The sequence below is a fragment of the Zeus faber genome, assembly GCF_960531495.2.
Source record: "Zeus faber genome assembly, chromosome: 1".
Taxonomy (NCBI): Eukaryota; Metazoa; Chordata; class Actinopteri; order Zeiformes; family Zeidae; genus Zeus; species Zeus faber.
The window spans coordinates 64511564-64529248 of NC_137193.1; the positions used below are offsets into that span (position 1 = coordinate 64511564).

General features: G+C 39.5%; 2 protein-coding genes across 4 annotated transcripts; one reads left to right on the plus strand and one right to left on the minus strand.

The window, feature by feature from the left end:
* Window positions 1-4294: 4294 nt before the first annotated feature.
* On the plus strand, window positions 4295-6942 carry LOC307233295 (transmembrane protein 69-like). 3 transcript variants are annotated; one of them, XM_080004600.1, is made up of 3 exons: window positions 4295-4363; window positions 5451-5489; window positions 6144-6942. In XM_080004600.1, the coding sequence occupies exons 2-3, from the start codon at window positions 5451-5453 to the stop codon at window positions 6864-6866; spliced, it is 762 nt and encodes a 253-aa protein (XP_079860726.1). In that variant the 5' UTR covers window positions 4295-4363; the 3' UTR covers window positions 6867-6942. The 3 variants fall into 3 exon arrangements, with proteins under 3 accessions (XP_079860726.1, XP_079860727.1, XP_079860728.1); XM_080004601.1 differs by having other exon boundaries at window positions 4301-4499; XM_080004602.1 differs by having other exon boundaries at window positions 4301-4487.
* An 80-nt stretch (window positions 6943-7022) lies between these two features.
* On the minus strand, window positions 7023-16578 carry LOC307233285 (mitochondrial adenyl nucleotide antiporter SLC25A24-like). Its single transcript, XM_080004587.1, has 10 exons — window positions 16098-16578; window positions 14951-15077; window positions 14693-14780; window positions 12744-12855; window positions 11695-11853; window positions 10824-10976; window positions 10378-10485; window positions 9537-9704; window positions 8421-8571; window positions 7023-8210 (listed from the first exon to the last, which is right to left on the minus strand). The coding sequence occupies exons 1-10, from the start codon at window positions 16275-16277 to the stop codon at window positions 8029-8031; spliced, it is 1428 nt and encodes a 475-aa protein (XP_079860713.1). The 5' UTR covers window positions 16278-16578; the 3' UTR covers window positions 7023-8028.
* Window positions 16579-17685: the final 1107 nt, after the last annotated feature.

Here is a 17685-nt window from a genome sequence, read left to right on the forward strand (position 1 = left end):
ATTCCAATTGAGCCTATTAAATAATCAAATTTGCAAATCAGTTAACTTTACAAATGCCAAGAATATCAATAATTTACAAGGACCTTTGAATGCTGGACATGTTATGGCATTACTCAATTGTAGAGCAATTCTCTTTGATCAATCCTGTTGTCAGTCCTCCAAGTCTTCCCAATCAGACGCAGTCACATCTACACTGGTCAAAAACTGTAGCCAGTGGATTCCTGCTTAAAACTGCTGAGATAAAACATTGAACAAAAACTCACCCTTCTCCTCACATTACAAAAGTCGCATTTATGAACTAACAGATGCTTTTTCCAGCAACTTCAAACCTGCAACAACTCACCACACCACAATTATTTCTCTACACACAATAAAACAGTTCAAGCAGTTCAATATCTATTCATATTACTTCAGAATAGACTACTGTTGTTAACTGGCACTTAAATTTCAAGAGATTTTAATTCAGTCTGCTAAACACCACTAGTAAACCATAATCACACAGCACACCATTTGACCATTAGTTCAATAACTCAGTCCTGCAGCTTCCTCTGCTGAACCAATATTTTACAAAAATGACTTTTACAACTCTCTTTTTGTCCCAAGTTTCATCCTTAACAAAGAATCCCAAATGCATCATGTGCTAACTCTACCTCACTCTTACGCGGGGTGTGGGTGGGTATTGGGGTCCCGTTGGCTCGCCTAGGGGGCGGGCGGTTCGGGCGGGGTGTCAGTCGGTCAGCATGGGGCTGAGATCCGGGCCTGTGGTCCATGCCTTGAGCCCGCAGCCGGGGTTCTGTGCCTGCGGCTGCGTCTTATGCCTGCACCTGGGGGTGGGTTGTAAGAGTCAACCGCTGGGGGGCGGGGTGATCCCTGGAACTTGGTTATGCTTCTCTGGGCCGGGCATGCGGGTTGCTCCACGGCCCTCTAGCTTCTCTGGGGGCCCGGGGGTCTTCTGTGGCTGCAGGGCAGGGTGCTCTGGGATTTCCTGCAGCCGTATGGTGTCTACGCGGCTGCGGAGCTCGGGGGGCTTTGAGGCCCTTTCCGCAGCTTGGAGGCACCACAACATAATACTGACTTTCTACACCAGTACCAAATGGGAAAAGTCATGTACACTCGCCAGTGGACACCTTACACATACACACACACACACGCACAGACCACCACACTTGCTTTGAATGTTGTTTATAGACCCTAACATGATAAATAATTCTCCAAAGAGAATAAAGTGTAATAAAGTGTTGCATTGCAGGTTGAGAACTTGAACTCCACTTGCGGACTAACTCTGTCCTAGATGCAATGGCATACAAATACTCTTTGTTGTATGCCCAGCATGCTGACAGCACAGATTAAAAAAATTTAAATTAAAATTAAAAAATTTAAAATTTAAAATCAAAGCTTCACTGTGTGAAGGGTCGAACAAAGGGTCAAACATGTATTTTTCAATTTATTAGCATTTTCAAAACATGTGACGGACAATTCTCTGTCTGAATAAGAGAAACACCGAACCATTGTCTCTTTATAGGCGAATGCGTCAGACCACTGAAATAAACCAAAGAGGCTTAATTATTATTTGGAACTGGTTTGTACTTGTAAATTGTTTGTCACACAGTTTTAGGCCTATCAAACATGTGTTTCTCGTGTTATGATAATTTTCATCAAAGTGTGCACATATGTGTCCCACCACAGCAAAACTCACCATCTGGCTCATTTCTAAAATCGCCAGGAGCAAATAGGTTGAAAAAACCTTTCTTGAAGGAAAATGAGATTTTCCAGATTCGTGTTCCTTTGTGGGTTTTTTTTATCTCTCAACATATTTTCAAAACCAAGTTTGATTTATAAATAGTAGAAAAATGTTAAACCGTGGAGTTAAATATTCGCATTAGATTTTATGGGGAAATGCAGTTCACTTACTGAGACGCTGAATAGCCCTGAACAACGACGATCAATCGTTTCCTTAAAAGTGACCGTCCAGGTGAACCTCATTCATCCATATTCCATGTGATGTGAAGTCACAATGTAAAACAGTTTTGATAGAGTTCAACCTTTAAATCATACTACTTTTACACAGACATGGAGACATGGAGGGGGCATGGAGGGGGCTTCTACCAACGTCTCCCATAAAAGAAGAAATCCTGATGTCACTGACGTCACTTCCTTAAACAAAACCGAGATCCGGTTTCACTTGTCTGTGAAAACTTTTGTCTCCTTATTGTTATGGATAGCGAGAAGCGGGTGGAGGAAGATCTAAATCATATCGCGTACCTTAATCTGACCAGTACGATAGATCCAAGTCAGTTTAGTGCACACTGGACTTCATTTTCCGCGATGATAGTCAGTTGTCCGACAATGACTCTGAATGTAATATTATCCCGGACTTGGAGAACATTTCAAACAGCGGATTTCAACATGAATGTGACGATGAAACGGAATATTTTCAAGAAACACCGGAGGAGACCAATGATATGCCCGTTGTTGTTACAACGGAAGAAGTTGATGACGTGATGAAGTCCGTTGAGGTTGGTGACAGATTTTCAGGTTTCAAATTTTCCGAGACTCATATTATTGATAGACTCTCCATTTTGTTGTGTTGTCTGTACATGTATGTCAAAACATGTATGTTTTTACTGTTAAATACAAGCTTTTTTAAAAACAAAAATAGTTGTGTGTTGTTGACGCTGTTCAGCATTCCCTCAAAACACAAGAACAAAGCAGTGATTGGCCCATTCAGCATTTTGTTTATTAGCCATGTGGCTTTGGCTACCTCATTTGCATTCTGGGAGCTAGCTGAATGAAGCAAGTCTGGGCGAAACTTTGAAGGTGATTATCTCAGAAACACGGTTTGCCACACCCTTTCAAGATTCAAGATTTTTATTTGTCACATGCATATACATACTTCCATACATATATGCAGTGAAATGTAATAAACCTTGTTTACACCACCCTTGTCATTAACAGGTAATAGCTTTAAAAATATTTGCTTGATTTGCACAAGTGACACCTTGTTTGGAAGCTATGATTCTCCACTTTCAAATGATGCAGGAAAAAAAACTCGAAAGCCGCCAAATGACCCTTAAGTATGCGGTGGTTCACATATGTATGAACGTATGTATATGTATGTGATAAATAAACCTCTTGAATCGTGAATCTTTATACTGAAATAGCATGCTTACTGTTTCTTGGAGCATTATATTATTATTTTTGGTAATAAAGTACAAAACCATCAGCGTAAGAGTTCACACATAGTTAAATAAAGATCCTTAACATTGTGTGCATTTTCATCAACAAATATGTTGGGGTAGAGTACCATTATATTATTGGCTCATTCCACAGTTGTACGCGTAATCGAGGGCGCAGCGCCCAATGCATTTACCTGTACGGCCTATGCAACGGGGCGGCCATGGGTTTTGGACATAATAAAAATGTGGTTAAACAGAATGCAAATATGGCATTTCAGACAGAGTGAAGTATTAAGACTCAACACCTTCTAACCCTTTTCATCTCATTTAATTTTCCCTGTCTAACTAGTTACAATATTTACCGGTGCCACCAGCATCTGACCATAGTGCCTGGTCCAAGTGTGAAGAGCCAATAGGCATGGTGTTCTGGAATCTATCTCTATTTTCTGTGCTGTTGGCCATGGGATTGATTCAAGGGGTTTGTGGATGGGGTCTGTTATAGTGTGTGGTGTGCTGTTTGTGCTTGTCGTTGCGCAAGTCGATAGGAACAAAACTGTTCAAGTTATCATTATGTCGTTATATCTGTTAAGATGTGAAAAATATTGTAGTGTGGGCCAGGCTTTACCCTCTAAAGCCATAATGTGATAATTGCCTAACTTAAAAAAAATGTTTTACAGCAAAACTAATGAAAGCACTTTTTTATGTGTTGTTAACATCTTCCCTTTTTTTAGGTGATGATGCTATGTGACTACTCTCTGCTGCGGTGACACTGGGGAGCCCTGGACTTTATTTTTCTATTATTATTATTCTGTAGTGTAAACGGTGGCCCTGAAACGTATTGTCGTGTTAGGGCCACCAACAGCAATATAGTTTGTTTATTTCCAAATACTCGGTAATCAGGTAAATGCCAGAGTTGTGATAAAAACTACCATTTTTTTTTTTTTTTTTTGGCAGAATATTATAAAGCTTTATTAAAATAAAGGGTTCTACAGACTACTGAAATTAATGAGCTGGTGAGATCCTTGAACACATATGTTTCTATAAAGAAATGTAAATAATCACATGTGGAACTAAGGTTCGGGGACCGTTTGTTGTTTACGGAAGAAATAAACGGCGCACAGGCATCCATTGTAGCAGCGTTCGTTGGCTGACCTTCAGTAACATGCTTTAGTCCATCTGATTTCAAAGTGAGAACGGACTTCTTTATTCCATGTTTTATCTTTTTATGAAGCTCTTAATTTGTCTGTAATTGTCTCTGTCCGAGGCAAGCTACCCTATTAGTAATGAGCTGCACTATTCGTTGGCTTAGCAGTTAAGTATAATGTATGTATGTATGTATGTATGTATGTATGTATGTATGTATGTATGTATGTATGTATGTATGCCTGCCATATTTTTCTTCCTCAAAAATCGCGGTTACCCGAGTTGTGTCCCCAGAAATGTCCAATTGTGTTTCAAGTTGAGTCTCCAAAGGGAATAGAACGCAAGTTCGATCATTACTATTGCCAAGTTACGTGTGTGTATGGCAAGCCGTGTTAGCCACCATAGGACGAACTAGTCACGTCTTGAAAGTTACTAGCACTTATGTTTGAGTTACAATTCCAACAATTACTAGTAACTTTTTTAGTTAAGAGTCAAGATGTATTTGGATACTAGTACTTATTTATTTGGTACTAGTACTTATATATTAGATACAAATGACTATTCCAATTGTTACTAATAACTATCGCAATATTACTCGTATAAATTTGGACATTTTTGTCATTTAATCCTATGGGACTCGGCGTTTCAGATATTCCTCCGACTAGTATCTATTACGATTATTTGTATCTATTTTAACTTTACTAATCACTATTGAGTACTTATTCATCAGTGATAAGTGCCTTTTCTTGCTGTTAATAGTAACATATTTAGTTTTACCAGTAACAATGTATTTTTACCCGTCATGATAAATTACTTGTCAAAACAGCTTGTTGATAGTTTTATTTCAAATGTAAATAGCAAAAATAAAAATGTTACAAGGAACAACAGGAAAAGGCACTAGTCACTGACTATTCAATTAATTGTGACCAGAAAAAAACCAAAAAAAAAAACCACTGGCAACCTAAAACATTCAGTTTCACTGTACAATGTCTAGATTATTTTGCTGAGCTTGTCATTCATATCAGAAGGGAAATAAAAGAATATACATGGTGGGTGGGAGGGCCAGTCATCTTTGTTTGGGGGACCACTCCCCCGCCACTGATGGACTACCCCTTTATGTTTTTCCATCAGATGCTCCGTGTTCTACTCAGAACTTCAGCTGCATGTAAAGTAAGTACTCCTGTCCATGTGACTTTTAGGTTGGTTGGCTAGTTATACTTTCGCCCAGGGTTCTTATTATGGCGCATTTATGGTTGGCACATTCTCCATTGCAGTATTTTCTGAAATGACAGGGTGCGTTAGAGAAAGTACCCAGTGAAGCAGGAAGTAGTAAACAGAGGCTTCCGCATGAACGATAAGCAGCAAACATGGCTGCACACATCTTGTTAATGGGGAGGGGAAAACTATAGTTTAATTGTTGTTAAACAAACAAAAGCATCAGAAAAGGAAGTGGTCTGCCCTCCTGTTATAGGGGACGTTATTTATGAGGCCTTGCGCCTGTGGCAACTAGCTTGATTCTGTGCCTCGAAGCTTTTAAAGTATTCAGCACCCAGCCCCATTTTCCCTCTTTCGTGATTGACAGCTATTACAGACAGTAGTCTTTTTTGATATTTCTAAAATTTGAATCTGAGAAATAATATTGTGAAAGAGGGTTTTAGGGCATAATAATTGTTGCATTCATACTTGTTTATGGAGATTATATTTTGGAGGGGTCTTTAGCTTTTGAGGATATAGATAATGTTGACATAACAAAGACACTTGCTTGTTTGTTATCGTCATAATGTTTCTTTATGTTGCCTCTATCTCTTGAATGCTTGCTTTTAGGTAACACACTGGGCCAGGCCACCACAAAGTTACTGGAAATCTATTTTTGGTGGTGCATCGAAATCCCAGCCGTGGTTCTGGGCCACATCGATCATGTTCTATTCAACAAAGTACCTGTGTACTGCTGTCAACAGCTTGTGGAGAACCTCTCCAATCCAACGCATGCAGCTTTTCCACAACTCTGCGGTGAGGCTGAAAAAGCGCCAACAGCCAGAGCCTCCCCCAAGAGAGCTGGACCTGCTGCGTTATGACATGCAGGACCTGGGAAAGAGCCCCAAACCAGCCTTGTACCTGGGGCTTGCTGGACTCTTCCCATTCGTCTCACCTCCTCTGCTCATGGCTGTGACTGAGACCTACTTTCCGGAGCTAGCCTATGCTCAGGTAGCTTACGGTGCCGCCATCACTTCCTTCCTGGGAGGAGCACGCTGGGGATTTACACTTCCTGAGAGCAGCCCTGCCAAGCCTGATTGGATAAACCTGACCAACAGTGTGGTTCCCTCCCTTTTGGCCTGGGTGGCAATGCTGGTTAGTGACACTATAACCCCAGCAGCCATCATAGTCATCATGGGACTTGGAATCTCCTTGCACTACGATCTTTCTCTGCTGCCCACCTACCCGAGCTGGTTCAAGGCGATGCGCGCCGTACTGACTGTGGTGGCTTTCCTATCTCTCATTTGCACACTCGTATTGATTGGACTTTACCCAGAAAGTACCATTTTCTGAGATTAATGATTAATTCAATGAATAAATGTATGAATTTGAATATTTAATTGATTTACAATAAATACACTATAACCACTATGGGGAAGGAAGACCTGATTGGTTCCAAGTCTGCGAGACATGGTATAATTAAACACTTGAGTTACTTTACACAATGCTGGTGTATCACAATATTTTATTCTGAATTGAACTATAGAGTAATACAAAGTATCTCAGACTAGCATTTTCCCAAGTAAGAAATTTAAAGTATTTCATATCAAATATTGCCATCAAATTTTAGGTCATGTCTTGTAATTCATTTAGAATACGAATATAGTCTGATCACAATACCATAATATATAATAATAGTGTTGTTTCATATGCTACTTGCGAAATAAATAGCATATGCCATAGATTGTCACATCAAACTACAAGGGATGACATTGATTAAAAAAAAAAAAAAAAAAAGTCTTGGTTATACCAGTATACAAGTTATCATAAACATTTTCAGCACTTGTTAAACTTTACTCTCAAACTATCTTCTGACACTTTTATTCAAATGGCTATTTAATGTAAACACCAGAAAATGAAGGAAAAAAACTTTGGAAGAAAGGGCAAGAGTAATAGATAGACCAGGTATCAGAAAAGTCAAATAAGGCACGCACCCCCGGCCCCCCTTTCCCTGAGAAAAAAATGGGGTCCTCATATTACAGGAATGGAGACATTATTAATAACCAGAAGATTAAGATACAAGTGCTAATATTCTAATTGGTGTTCTTAGATACAGGTTCGCCTGTGAAATAACAGCCTACATATGCCATGTCGGTGTGAACATGGATGCAACATAGACATTGTTGAAAGAATACGGTTAAATTTTAACGTATTTAAATACTGGGTGATTGTAAGGGAGCAAAGAAAATCATGCAGCCTAACCCTTGTAGAAGTCCCTATAACCTGTATCAATATCAATCCCTTATCAGCACTGGATAGTTGTTATTTTACCTGAATACAATTTGGATAATCTGGATAGTTGAACAATTATATAATAGGCTTAGTAAACAAGCTGGACAAGCTGCTTGCCAATTATTTTGAGGAATTTCAAGAAAGTACACTGAAATATTTCTTGCATGCACCTCTCTTACACATTTAGATACGCCCACACGGTCAAACATTGACCCCCCCCATTTTACTTCTGTATACCGAGACTGGACCTCATGTGCTCATAAACGACGTAACTGATGCTGACAGCCGGTATGACTTTCATGAAATTGGGTAGGATTCCTCGGTAGAGTCCAAAGAAGCCCTCCTTTTCCAGAATCTTTTTCACCATGCGGTTCATTGACAGTTGCTCAGAGTCCTCGATAGAAGCTGAAACGGAAAATATGTAAAATAATATAAAAAATAAATAAATCACAGTTTCTATGATCATATACAGTTATCCATTTAATTTGCCCAGTGTTAATAGTTGGATGTGGAACAAAAAATGTTCATTAGATTACCTTGGGGCATTTGGGACAAAAACTAAAAAACAAGGTTTACAATTTGTTAACAGATTATAATGATAACAAGGTCCCTTACCTTGTGCCTGCATCCGTGTTCTGATCAAAGCCAGAGGGTAGCTGGCCAGTTGGCCGCAGGTACTGGAGATGGTGCCACAGCCCAGCAACACTAGAATCCCAGGGTTGGCTGTGTCTTTTGCATAGTGGGACAGCCAGGCATTCTTCAAAGTCTGGGGGGGTTAAAATAAGAATACATTGTAAATTGAAGACACTATAGATTCAAGATTCAAGAGATTTATTTGTCACACACATATACATAGGTTCATTACATATGCAGTAAAATGTCATTGCAACACACCCGGAGATAATGCACAATAACTTCCAAACATAACTTCTGACAATTTTTATATCCACGAGTGAATCACGGTCGTAGGAGATCACTGCCAATGAGTTTTTGGGAGACATGGTGATATTAAACGGTAAAAAAAATACTAAAATGTGCTTAATTGACAAGGAGCGCCTGCGCAGGCGACCGCAGGGGGTGGCGCCACAATCGCTATAGACACTTATCTTAGTGTATTTTTTAGTGTAACAATAAAACCAAATTTTATTTAAAACTACTTTTTGCAATTGGCATAGTACAATGTTGGCTACAGTAAATTGCCTTCAATTCTTTTTGGGGGAGGGGTTGAAATGGCGCAACTTCCTGTTTCTAGTCTCAGTGTCTCACGTTAGCATGGATATAACTATAGGAGCTTATATGCAGAAGTGAAAAAGACAAAACCATGAAAAACCCCAAAATTCATGTTTTCTATTCAATAGTATTGTGAGCTTCCCGTTTGCTTCATTGGGCTGCATTTAAGCACACAGAGAAGCTGCACAAAACTGGTAAGTTTCTCAATAGTGTTCAGTGGTTGTGCTATGAACAGTTCTGATGGAATCCAACATTTTAGTAAGGCATGGTTTGAAATACAACATACTCGGCTATTCTTTAAAAGGCCCTACTTTTTTTGAAAATACAGTAGAACCATTTATCGAAATCTCACATATCCATACATTTATTTCCCCCTTTCATGTCAGCTTCATTGGTTGATTATTTATCACTTTTGAATTGATTTTTAAATAATCATAGTCAACAGGCAGTTTTGGGTAGGCTTGTTGAGACGGATTCAGAGAATGATTCAACCCCACGTACCTCATACACTGCCAGGTCTATGCCAGCATACGGGATGATGCCCAGAATGTTGGGAATATAGCCTTTGTAGAATGCCTTCACGCCTTCTTTTCTGAGGATGTTCTTGACACAGTCCAACATTCCTGAGTACTGTCCTGTCTTCCTCAGGGTCAGCCTCGTTTTCATCACCTGTAAACATAATTCTTTCGTTACTATTCCTGCAAGTTGAAAGTTACCATTTCAAGATCAGCAGTAGGAACCACATTGATAATTCTTGTAACCCTATAACCTAGTTTCATTAAAGGCAGCCCACTCACAAGCACTACCAGTAATTGGGGATTTTCACTTACCACGTACAGGCACTGTGGACTAAAGCAGTGGTGTTTTTTTTTTATGGTAACACAAATAGGGCACCAATAGGTAAATTAGCAGAAAACTGCCCTGAGAGACTTCCGGTGAGTTGCTGTCGATTGTCGGATTCAGTATGAAGGCTGCTTCCCTCCCACTCTCTTGTCCCTAAAACTACTACACATTTCATTGCACCACTAAAACCATCTTGGTGTTACCTGGAACTGTTTGCACCCGAGAACCATTTTTTTTTTGGTGCAAATTGTGTGTACATTTCTCTGAATGCGTCTCTAGATACAATACACATAAACCACAGACACATAACCACACCTACAAAGTAATCATGGATACAAATATGGCCATGGCTAAGGCCCCCAGATATGCCCCCCCCCCCCCCCCCCACCCCCTTCAGAGACTTCCATAGGAAGTCTGGACTGTGTTTCAGGGAGGTACTGTATTTGATCAAAAACATGTAAATGTTTACTTTTCTTTGCAGCCCACACTCTGGCCTCACCTCCATGGGATATATGGCAGTTTGTGCTGTGGCTCCTGCCAGGGATCCAGCCATAAACCTTTCATGGGTCCGGACCTTCCCCCTATCGCTGGTCAACAACTTCTTGTACTATTAAATTACAGCATTTTTCATTAATGACAGTCAGATTAATACTATACTAAATTGTATTCTTAGTTAATAAGTACTATCCTTGAAGGAAATATTATATTCTCTGACAGTTACTATTGTCATACAATCAAGGATGTAAGAAAATAGTAACTGTAACTTTATACTGTACTGTACTTTGTACTTATACTGTATTTAAGAAACTGTTTAAAAAGGTGTCATAATTCCATGTAGCAGTTATTAAAACACAAGCTTAATTCTGAATTCTAAATGAATGCTGAAACATGAAACAAATTGTCATTTCTAAGTATTTTAGGGAAGATAAAAAGGAAAATAAACACCTGCTCGTAGGCCATGAACTTTATAGCCGTCTCCGGAGCAATCTTCAGGACATTGATGCCATTGCCTCTCCACAGAGACGCCACCCCCCCTTCTTTTAGCATTTGCTTGAAACCCCCAACAAGGCTGATTTGGTTGCTCTTGGAGGCGTGCACCTGTAATTACGAAATATGAAGCAATTTGGACATAATTCGAAAATCAATTATATTACTGAAATCATCATCACGTGTTACCTTGTAGCCAATAGAATCCAATGTATTCGATACCTTTTCCTTACAGAAAAACACTCAGACACACCCAGATCCCACAGAGCAACTGAGCATAGTAGTAAAAATGAAAATAATAGTAGTAACAGGAAAAGCTCTAGCTCAGGCTTTGCACAGCATAATTACTCAAAGATTGCATTCCAAGAAAGAAAGGCAAAATACAGATACCCTCTTGGGACATTTTATGAATATTTGCTCGTCAAAAATAATTTGGCTATTTAAGTTTGATGAGAATGAAACAGCGACTTTATTTCAGTTTTTCTTCTCCATATTACTGACCAATTACACAGTTATACTTAATTGGTAGCACTGGATACTAGCTTCTGTTGAATGTTAGGATATCAATAAATTAATTACAATGTAATAGACAAAAACACAGACAAGATTCTAAAAGTAGGCGAAAATTGGCCGTTTAGGCTGAGGTCAGGTAGGGTTTGATAAGGTCTACAGCTTAAAAAAAGGCGAACTTATCCTCGGGATGAAGCACATGCATATCAGATGACATTCTATTATCCCTGTGGTTAATTTGTGAAAGACAGTTGCATCCCATTTACTGGGGGAAAACGACCTCATAAGACAGAAAGCACCATCTTGAGCTATGACCCACTTGCATGAAGACCTTCATCCTGTCAAGGGGGGCTGTCCCTGTGCGGGATACAGCCCCAGCCATGGCCCCTGCTGATAGCTGTTTCCACCACAGGCCAGTAGTCTTCTCCTCCTCGGTGAACTCATCCGGAATGGTGAGGCTGTCACCGATATCCAGCACCTAGAATAGAGAAAAATATAACTGCCAATTCCAATTTCTCAAACTGAGGTCCATCTTAAAGCGCTTACTCATATTTCTTAAGAGCGATATCTGATGTTTCAATCACCCAGCACTATCGACGTGTGGACATGTCTTGTCTCTATAAGGGTACCGGCTCTCACATTGAAAAGCCTCCCTCAGGATGATGCAGGCCAGGGTGTCTACACAATCATGGACCTCTAAGGAGGCCAATGACCGGTGGCTGGCTTCACTGTGATTTCCAGCATTAACAACAAAGGCGAGTCAATCTTACCACTGTAGACCTTGTCGGTTGTCGTTCCAGGGCCAACAGTGCTTTACGCCATATGGTCATCTGTCTTTCTCATGTCCTTTTCCGCCCCAGACTCGCTTCGTCAAACCACTTGTCTTGTCAACTGAAGAGCTAATCCCCACCTGGGACAGTCTGAATTTAGCTTATCTCTGCCTTGCTAAGCAGCCCCAGGTTTCCTTAACCTCTATGGTTGGGCCAATGATCAGAGATCTGCGAACGTCAAGGATTACCTATTCAATGGCATCAACAGACTTTCTTGCCTGCATTGTAGAGCTCCAATGTGTCAATGTTGGATAAATGTATAAGTGATGGGCACAGTTTTAAGACCAATATAATATCGCTTGGAATATTTGGGCCTTATTTACAAAAAACATGGGAATACAATTTTTTGGACCAAAAGCAAGACGCTGTAAACCCTATTGTGAAATGTAAAAAGTATCTACATTTGAAAGGTTATCACTTCAATACAATTCCACGGGGGTAGTACACACAATAATTTCTGCTATGACACCAAATCAGGGGAAAGATCCGGGAATCTTATTTACGTCGTCTTCTTCTTCACAAAGAATTACACACTTACCATGGAGTGTTTCCAGTAGCGGATTATCTCCTGGAGATCAGTGGCTGGGTTGAGAAGGAAGTGTGTTCTCCATTCATTCCAGTCGACAGTCATTGTTCCATCCACATCAATACTGCATTGTGTTGAGGGAAAGACAGAAAAGGTATAGGCATATACTGTACAGTAATTTATTTTATTTCCGAATTATAGCCTCTATTAAGATGAGATGGTGCACACAGTTGAAATTTCCGTTTCCGGTGAGGGCTACCACTTCCGGTTCAGGTGACGTCTTTGCTGTGCTTTACTTCATTGAGATGAGATGGTACACACTGTTGACTCAATACAGATGAGGAGATTTCTGGTTCCGGTGAGAGCTACTACCTCCGGTCCCGGTGATGTCTTCGCTTGTGTGCTGTTGCTGCTGTTGTCTGCTGCTGGTATTGTCACTGCTGGGGTTGGCGTTGCTGCTGCTGTTGCTGGTGCTGGTGCTGTTGTTGGTGCCGCTAACCTTATACCTTAACTGGTGTTTTCGTTGCTGCTGCTATCCTTATACCTAAACTTAACTCTCGCTTACCTTATACCTCAACTTAACGTAACCTTATACCTCAACTTAACCATCTCTAACCTGAGTGACCTTTCCAGTTCCGGTGAGAGCTACCACTTCCGATTCCGGTGACATGTTTGCGTGTAGGTTGCTGCTGTTGTTGTTGCTGCTGGTGTCGATATTGCTGCTGCTGTTGTTGTTTCTGTGGCTGTTGTTGCTGTTGTTGTTGTTTTCTGGTGCTGCCACTGTGGTTGGAGTCGCTTTTATTGTTGTGTTTGTTGTCTTTGTTGTTGCTTTTGTTGTTGCTGTTGTTTCAGGGGCATTCTTTTGTAATGACCGGCTGACAACTACGTTCTCTCTTTCTTTTTTGTATTTCTTTGTAAAGCGCATTGTGTTGGAATGAAATGTGCTCTATAAATAAAGTGTGACTTGACTTGACTATACGGTAGCTATAAAAAAGAAGGCAGTGAGGCAAAGCAGAGGGAGAAATACACAAATCTTGTGTTGAGGAAAACACCTAGCCAAACAAGCAAATACAATACTGAACTTGTGTACTATGTACCAGTCGAGTACCAATCCTTCCAATTACTTTTACTGATCAGAATGGACTAAAGCCTTCTTCACATTGAATGCATAATCTGTCCAACAGTCGGAGTTTCGCATCACAATATGTCAGCTAAAATGGGGGAGCTCATTTCTTCCTATACAACAGTTTCATTAGCTGGACATTTACCACGTTCCTGAAATGAAAGTTTAAAACCCCCATTATATAGTGATTACAAAGGGCAAAAGTAAATAAAAACAGATTTATTGGGAGTACGGTAACATCCAAGGTTAACGTTAATTAAGTCATTATTTTATATATGTGACCTATTTACTTAGTTTTGAACCCAGTTCCAATAAAGAAAACTTGACGGGCGTCACTTCCGGTAGTAATGTGACTACTCAAACTTTGTAATGCATTCCAGAGCACGTGATAGCTTTTTGCGTGCAGAATCCGACTCTTTATAGGAATAGGGCTGTGACGATAACCACATTACCGCTGCGCTCATATACACAATAATCAGTGATAGGTAATCACTACTATCATTACTTCCATGCTATGTTCAAGGACTTCTAGAGAAACATTTTAGTTTCAGTTAGACTTTTCAGTCTAATCGGATTCGGCTGTTCAATGTGAATATGAACGAGGCACGGCCCTCCGCGATTGGGACGCACGGAGAGCTGTGTTTGTGTCCGGACACGGACAATTCACACATATAAAAATATATTTATGATTCATCGTATTTATAATTCCTCATTAAAATGTTATCCCTGTGCATTTTTGTAAGCTTCTATCTGTTTTATCATGTTATTGTTGTGCACACTGAATGACAAAAAAGTAAAAAGTGTTTGTTGAAACACAAAACAAAATCAGAGTAAATACCTTTGAAGGATCTTTTTGGCCTCTTCTTGGCTTATGTCCAACCCCAAATCAGCGAGCGATTGCTTAACCTCTGTGTAGTCTATCCGCCCTGTGACAAAAGAAGAAAAAATAAACGCCAACATTTTGACACTTCTCAAACAGTAGTCAGTAAAGTGAATTTGAATGGCTGGATCATACACTCATCAGCACCGAAATTAGTATCCAAACACGCACGTTAAATGTCTGATTCACAGCCTTTATAGTGAAATATCACCACACCGTCGTTGTTCTTGTCCAAGCTTTTGAAGGTGAGATGTAGTTTCTTCTCCTGCTCCTTGAGGTACTTGGAGAATTCATTGAAATCCAGGCCTTCATCTTTGTCTTGGTCCCCAGAGGAAATTATTTTCTGCAATTCAACAGTATTTATTAATCCCACTGTCCTCACATTGCTTTCAGGTAAATTGCAAGTGGTGTATTGTTAATTAAAGATAATGGGATGATATTGGTTGGAATGGAGTGCATCACACTTAGGCTTCCTGGATATTTGTTTGAGCCAGAATTTGGTGTGAGACTGTCTCATTGTTTCTATTCTTTGCTGAATTATCTTGAGATAATTATCTTGCTTTAAAATGAGAAACAAACTAACAAACCTGTGTCCCAAAAAGCTAAGAATTACATTCAAATGTTTGTATTTCTATAATTTCTATATCTATAAGTTTGTATTTCTATTTCTATTATTTCTAATATTTGTATATCTGAATTGGGAGAAGGTTGGTTCAAGGCTAGACAGATCATCAATACGTGTGTGTGTGTGTGTGTGTGTGTGTGTGTGGGGGGTGGGGGGTCAAGGGAACAAATGTAATTATTATTGGAATCATAATTGATTTCTTGCTGGTAATGAAAAGCTGGAAAGACTAAAAGGTGATTTCCTGGATATGATGTATTCACTTCTTATAAAACAAGCTGTTTAATGTGATGTGATATATAATGTTCACAATTTAAAAGGATCGGGATCTGTTTTGAAGATAAAATCCTCCTGTCACAAATTAGAAAATAAAATAGAACAAATAACCTATATTGGGCTGTGTGGCTTCATATTTAAATCTACGGTTGTACTAGAAAACCGGTTCTTTTAGACAATCGCCTTGTAGGATACTGTATGCGACGTTCAATACAAAAGCCAAGGACGAGAAAAAAAACAAAAAAACCCCACAGCACTTTTTTTTAAACGGAGGAACGGATAATTACAATTAAGATGCGAATAAGAAGCCAACTTCAGCCTCCGAATGTCATCAGTGTGTGTATATTATTATTATTATTATTATTATTAGTATTATTATTTTATTAATATTAATATTATTATTATTATTATTATTATTATTATTATTATTATTATTATTATTATTATCTTTTATCCATACTTTACCTGAACTGCGCCTTTCTTGAAGTTGATGCCCATGGCAGTAAGGCCTGCTCTGAGCTCCGAAACGTCCACTTTTCCATCTTTATTCGTGTCCAATTTCAGGAAGAGCTCCTCGTATGTTTTGGACGCGCCGGTCTCACAGCGACAATCCGCAAACACCAGCCTACTCATGACCTGATGCATCGTTGAAATGGCCAATACTTGTAATAATAACGCTTCCGCAAAAATAATAGTAATAGTAAAATATAAGGAAATTAAGAAAGCTGTGCAGGCGACGCGGAAAAAGGAAAAAGTGGAGGCAGCGGCGACTGTCCGAGTTCCAGCACGCTAGACGATCCGAAAGATTTCGAAAGTGCGACGCAATCTAGTAGCCTAACACAGTCTAGAAGGGTTTTAGAGAAAACTATGCAAGCTGCAAACGCTAGATCGAGTGTGGGGATCGAGCCTGTGAGTCTCGACAGACTTCCTTTCTTTTTTTTTTCTTTTTTTTATACTGCTGACACACCCTTTCCATGGAAATATTTTTTCGTAATAGGCGCTTTGTGTCTTTTAATTTTTTTTTATTTTATTTTTTACTATTCATTATCGCTCGCCGGATTTCTCCATTCAAACCTGCGCTGTATTGTATTTATTTTCCTGGAAATGCTCAGGTCAAAATCCTTATTATATTGCAGGGCGTTTCAGAACTTGTTCTTTACCCGACTGGCCAACAAGGGGCGACAGAGATGCGCAAAGTAAAGAGAATAACCGATTTCCAACCACACCTAGTAGGTATAAAAACAAGTTTTTACACACCCCTTCTCATCTACAATTATATTTCATCAGTGTTAAAGTCTATTATGTTAAAACACAATTCAAACTAAAACTAAAATTATGAGGCAATTTAGCAAATAGTTCTTTATTCAGGGGGCCTAGTCACCCTACTTTTAGAAAACTATCTTAGTTTCTAATGGTGGAAACATCAATGTTAGCATCCATTGGAGAAGTCTCAGATGATGATGATTTCTGGGATGTATTGGAATCTATTTATTTTGGCATTCTCTTTGCTGTGATTGCTTATTCCTTTACGTCAATTCGCGATGGCCCTGTTTTCCAATGATCACGCTCTCTTTGTCAAATCCTCTAGATGTTGTAGAGAGAAAGAGAGAGCTATGGCTGTCAGTCAACACTGGCTGAAACACATTCAAGTTCATGTTCAAGTTCAAGAGATTATTTGTTACATACATATACATACGGTCATACATATACTGTATGCAGTGAAATTTCATGACACCCGGTGATTACGTACAATAAGCTCTAAAATTACAAAAAATACCAAATTGTGCGTAATCAACACAAGGTGTTTGCGCAGGCGGTTGTAAGGGGCACCACAATCAGTCTGCAGGGTTTTGTTAAGGAAAAACAGGTCTAACTGATATTTGGAATGCGCTTGATGACAGTTGCCTCCAATGCCAATGGTATTTGTACTCTGATATTGTTTTGGTTCCTATGGTAAAACATTGCTGATGGGGATGTTATACTTGTCATCCAAGACCACTTCTGTTTGTGTCTCTTCATTTACATAGGAAACTGGCTTAATACCATGGTTGAA

Coding starts and splice junctions, on each gene's coding strand:
- LOC307233295 (XM_080004600.1), top strand. CDS start 5,451: ATGCTCCGTGTTCTACTCAGAACTTCAGCTGCATGTAAA. Junction 5,490..6,143: donor GAACTTCAGCTGCATGTAAA/GTAAGTACTCCT, acceptor GCTTGCTTTTAG/GTAACACACTGGGCCAGGCC.
- LOC307233285 (XM_080004587.1), bottom strand. CDS start 16,277: ATGCATCAGGTCATGAGTAGGCTGGTGTTTGCGGATTGTCGCTGTGAG. Junction 10,486..10,823: donor AGTTCATGGCCTACGAGCAG/GTGTTTATTTTC, acceptor GTAATTTAATAG/TACAAGAAGTTGTTGACCAG. Junction 8,572..9,536: donor TAGACCTGGCAGTGTATGAG/GTACGTGGGGTT, acceptor TAACCCCCCCAG/ACTTTGAAGAATGCCTGGCT.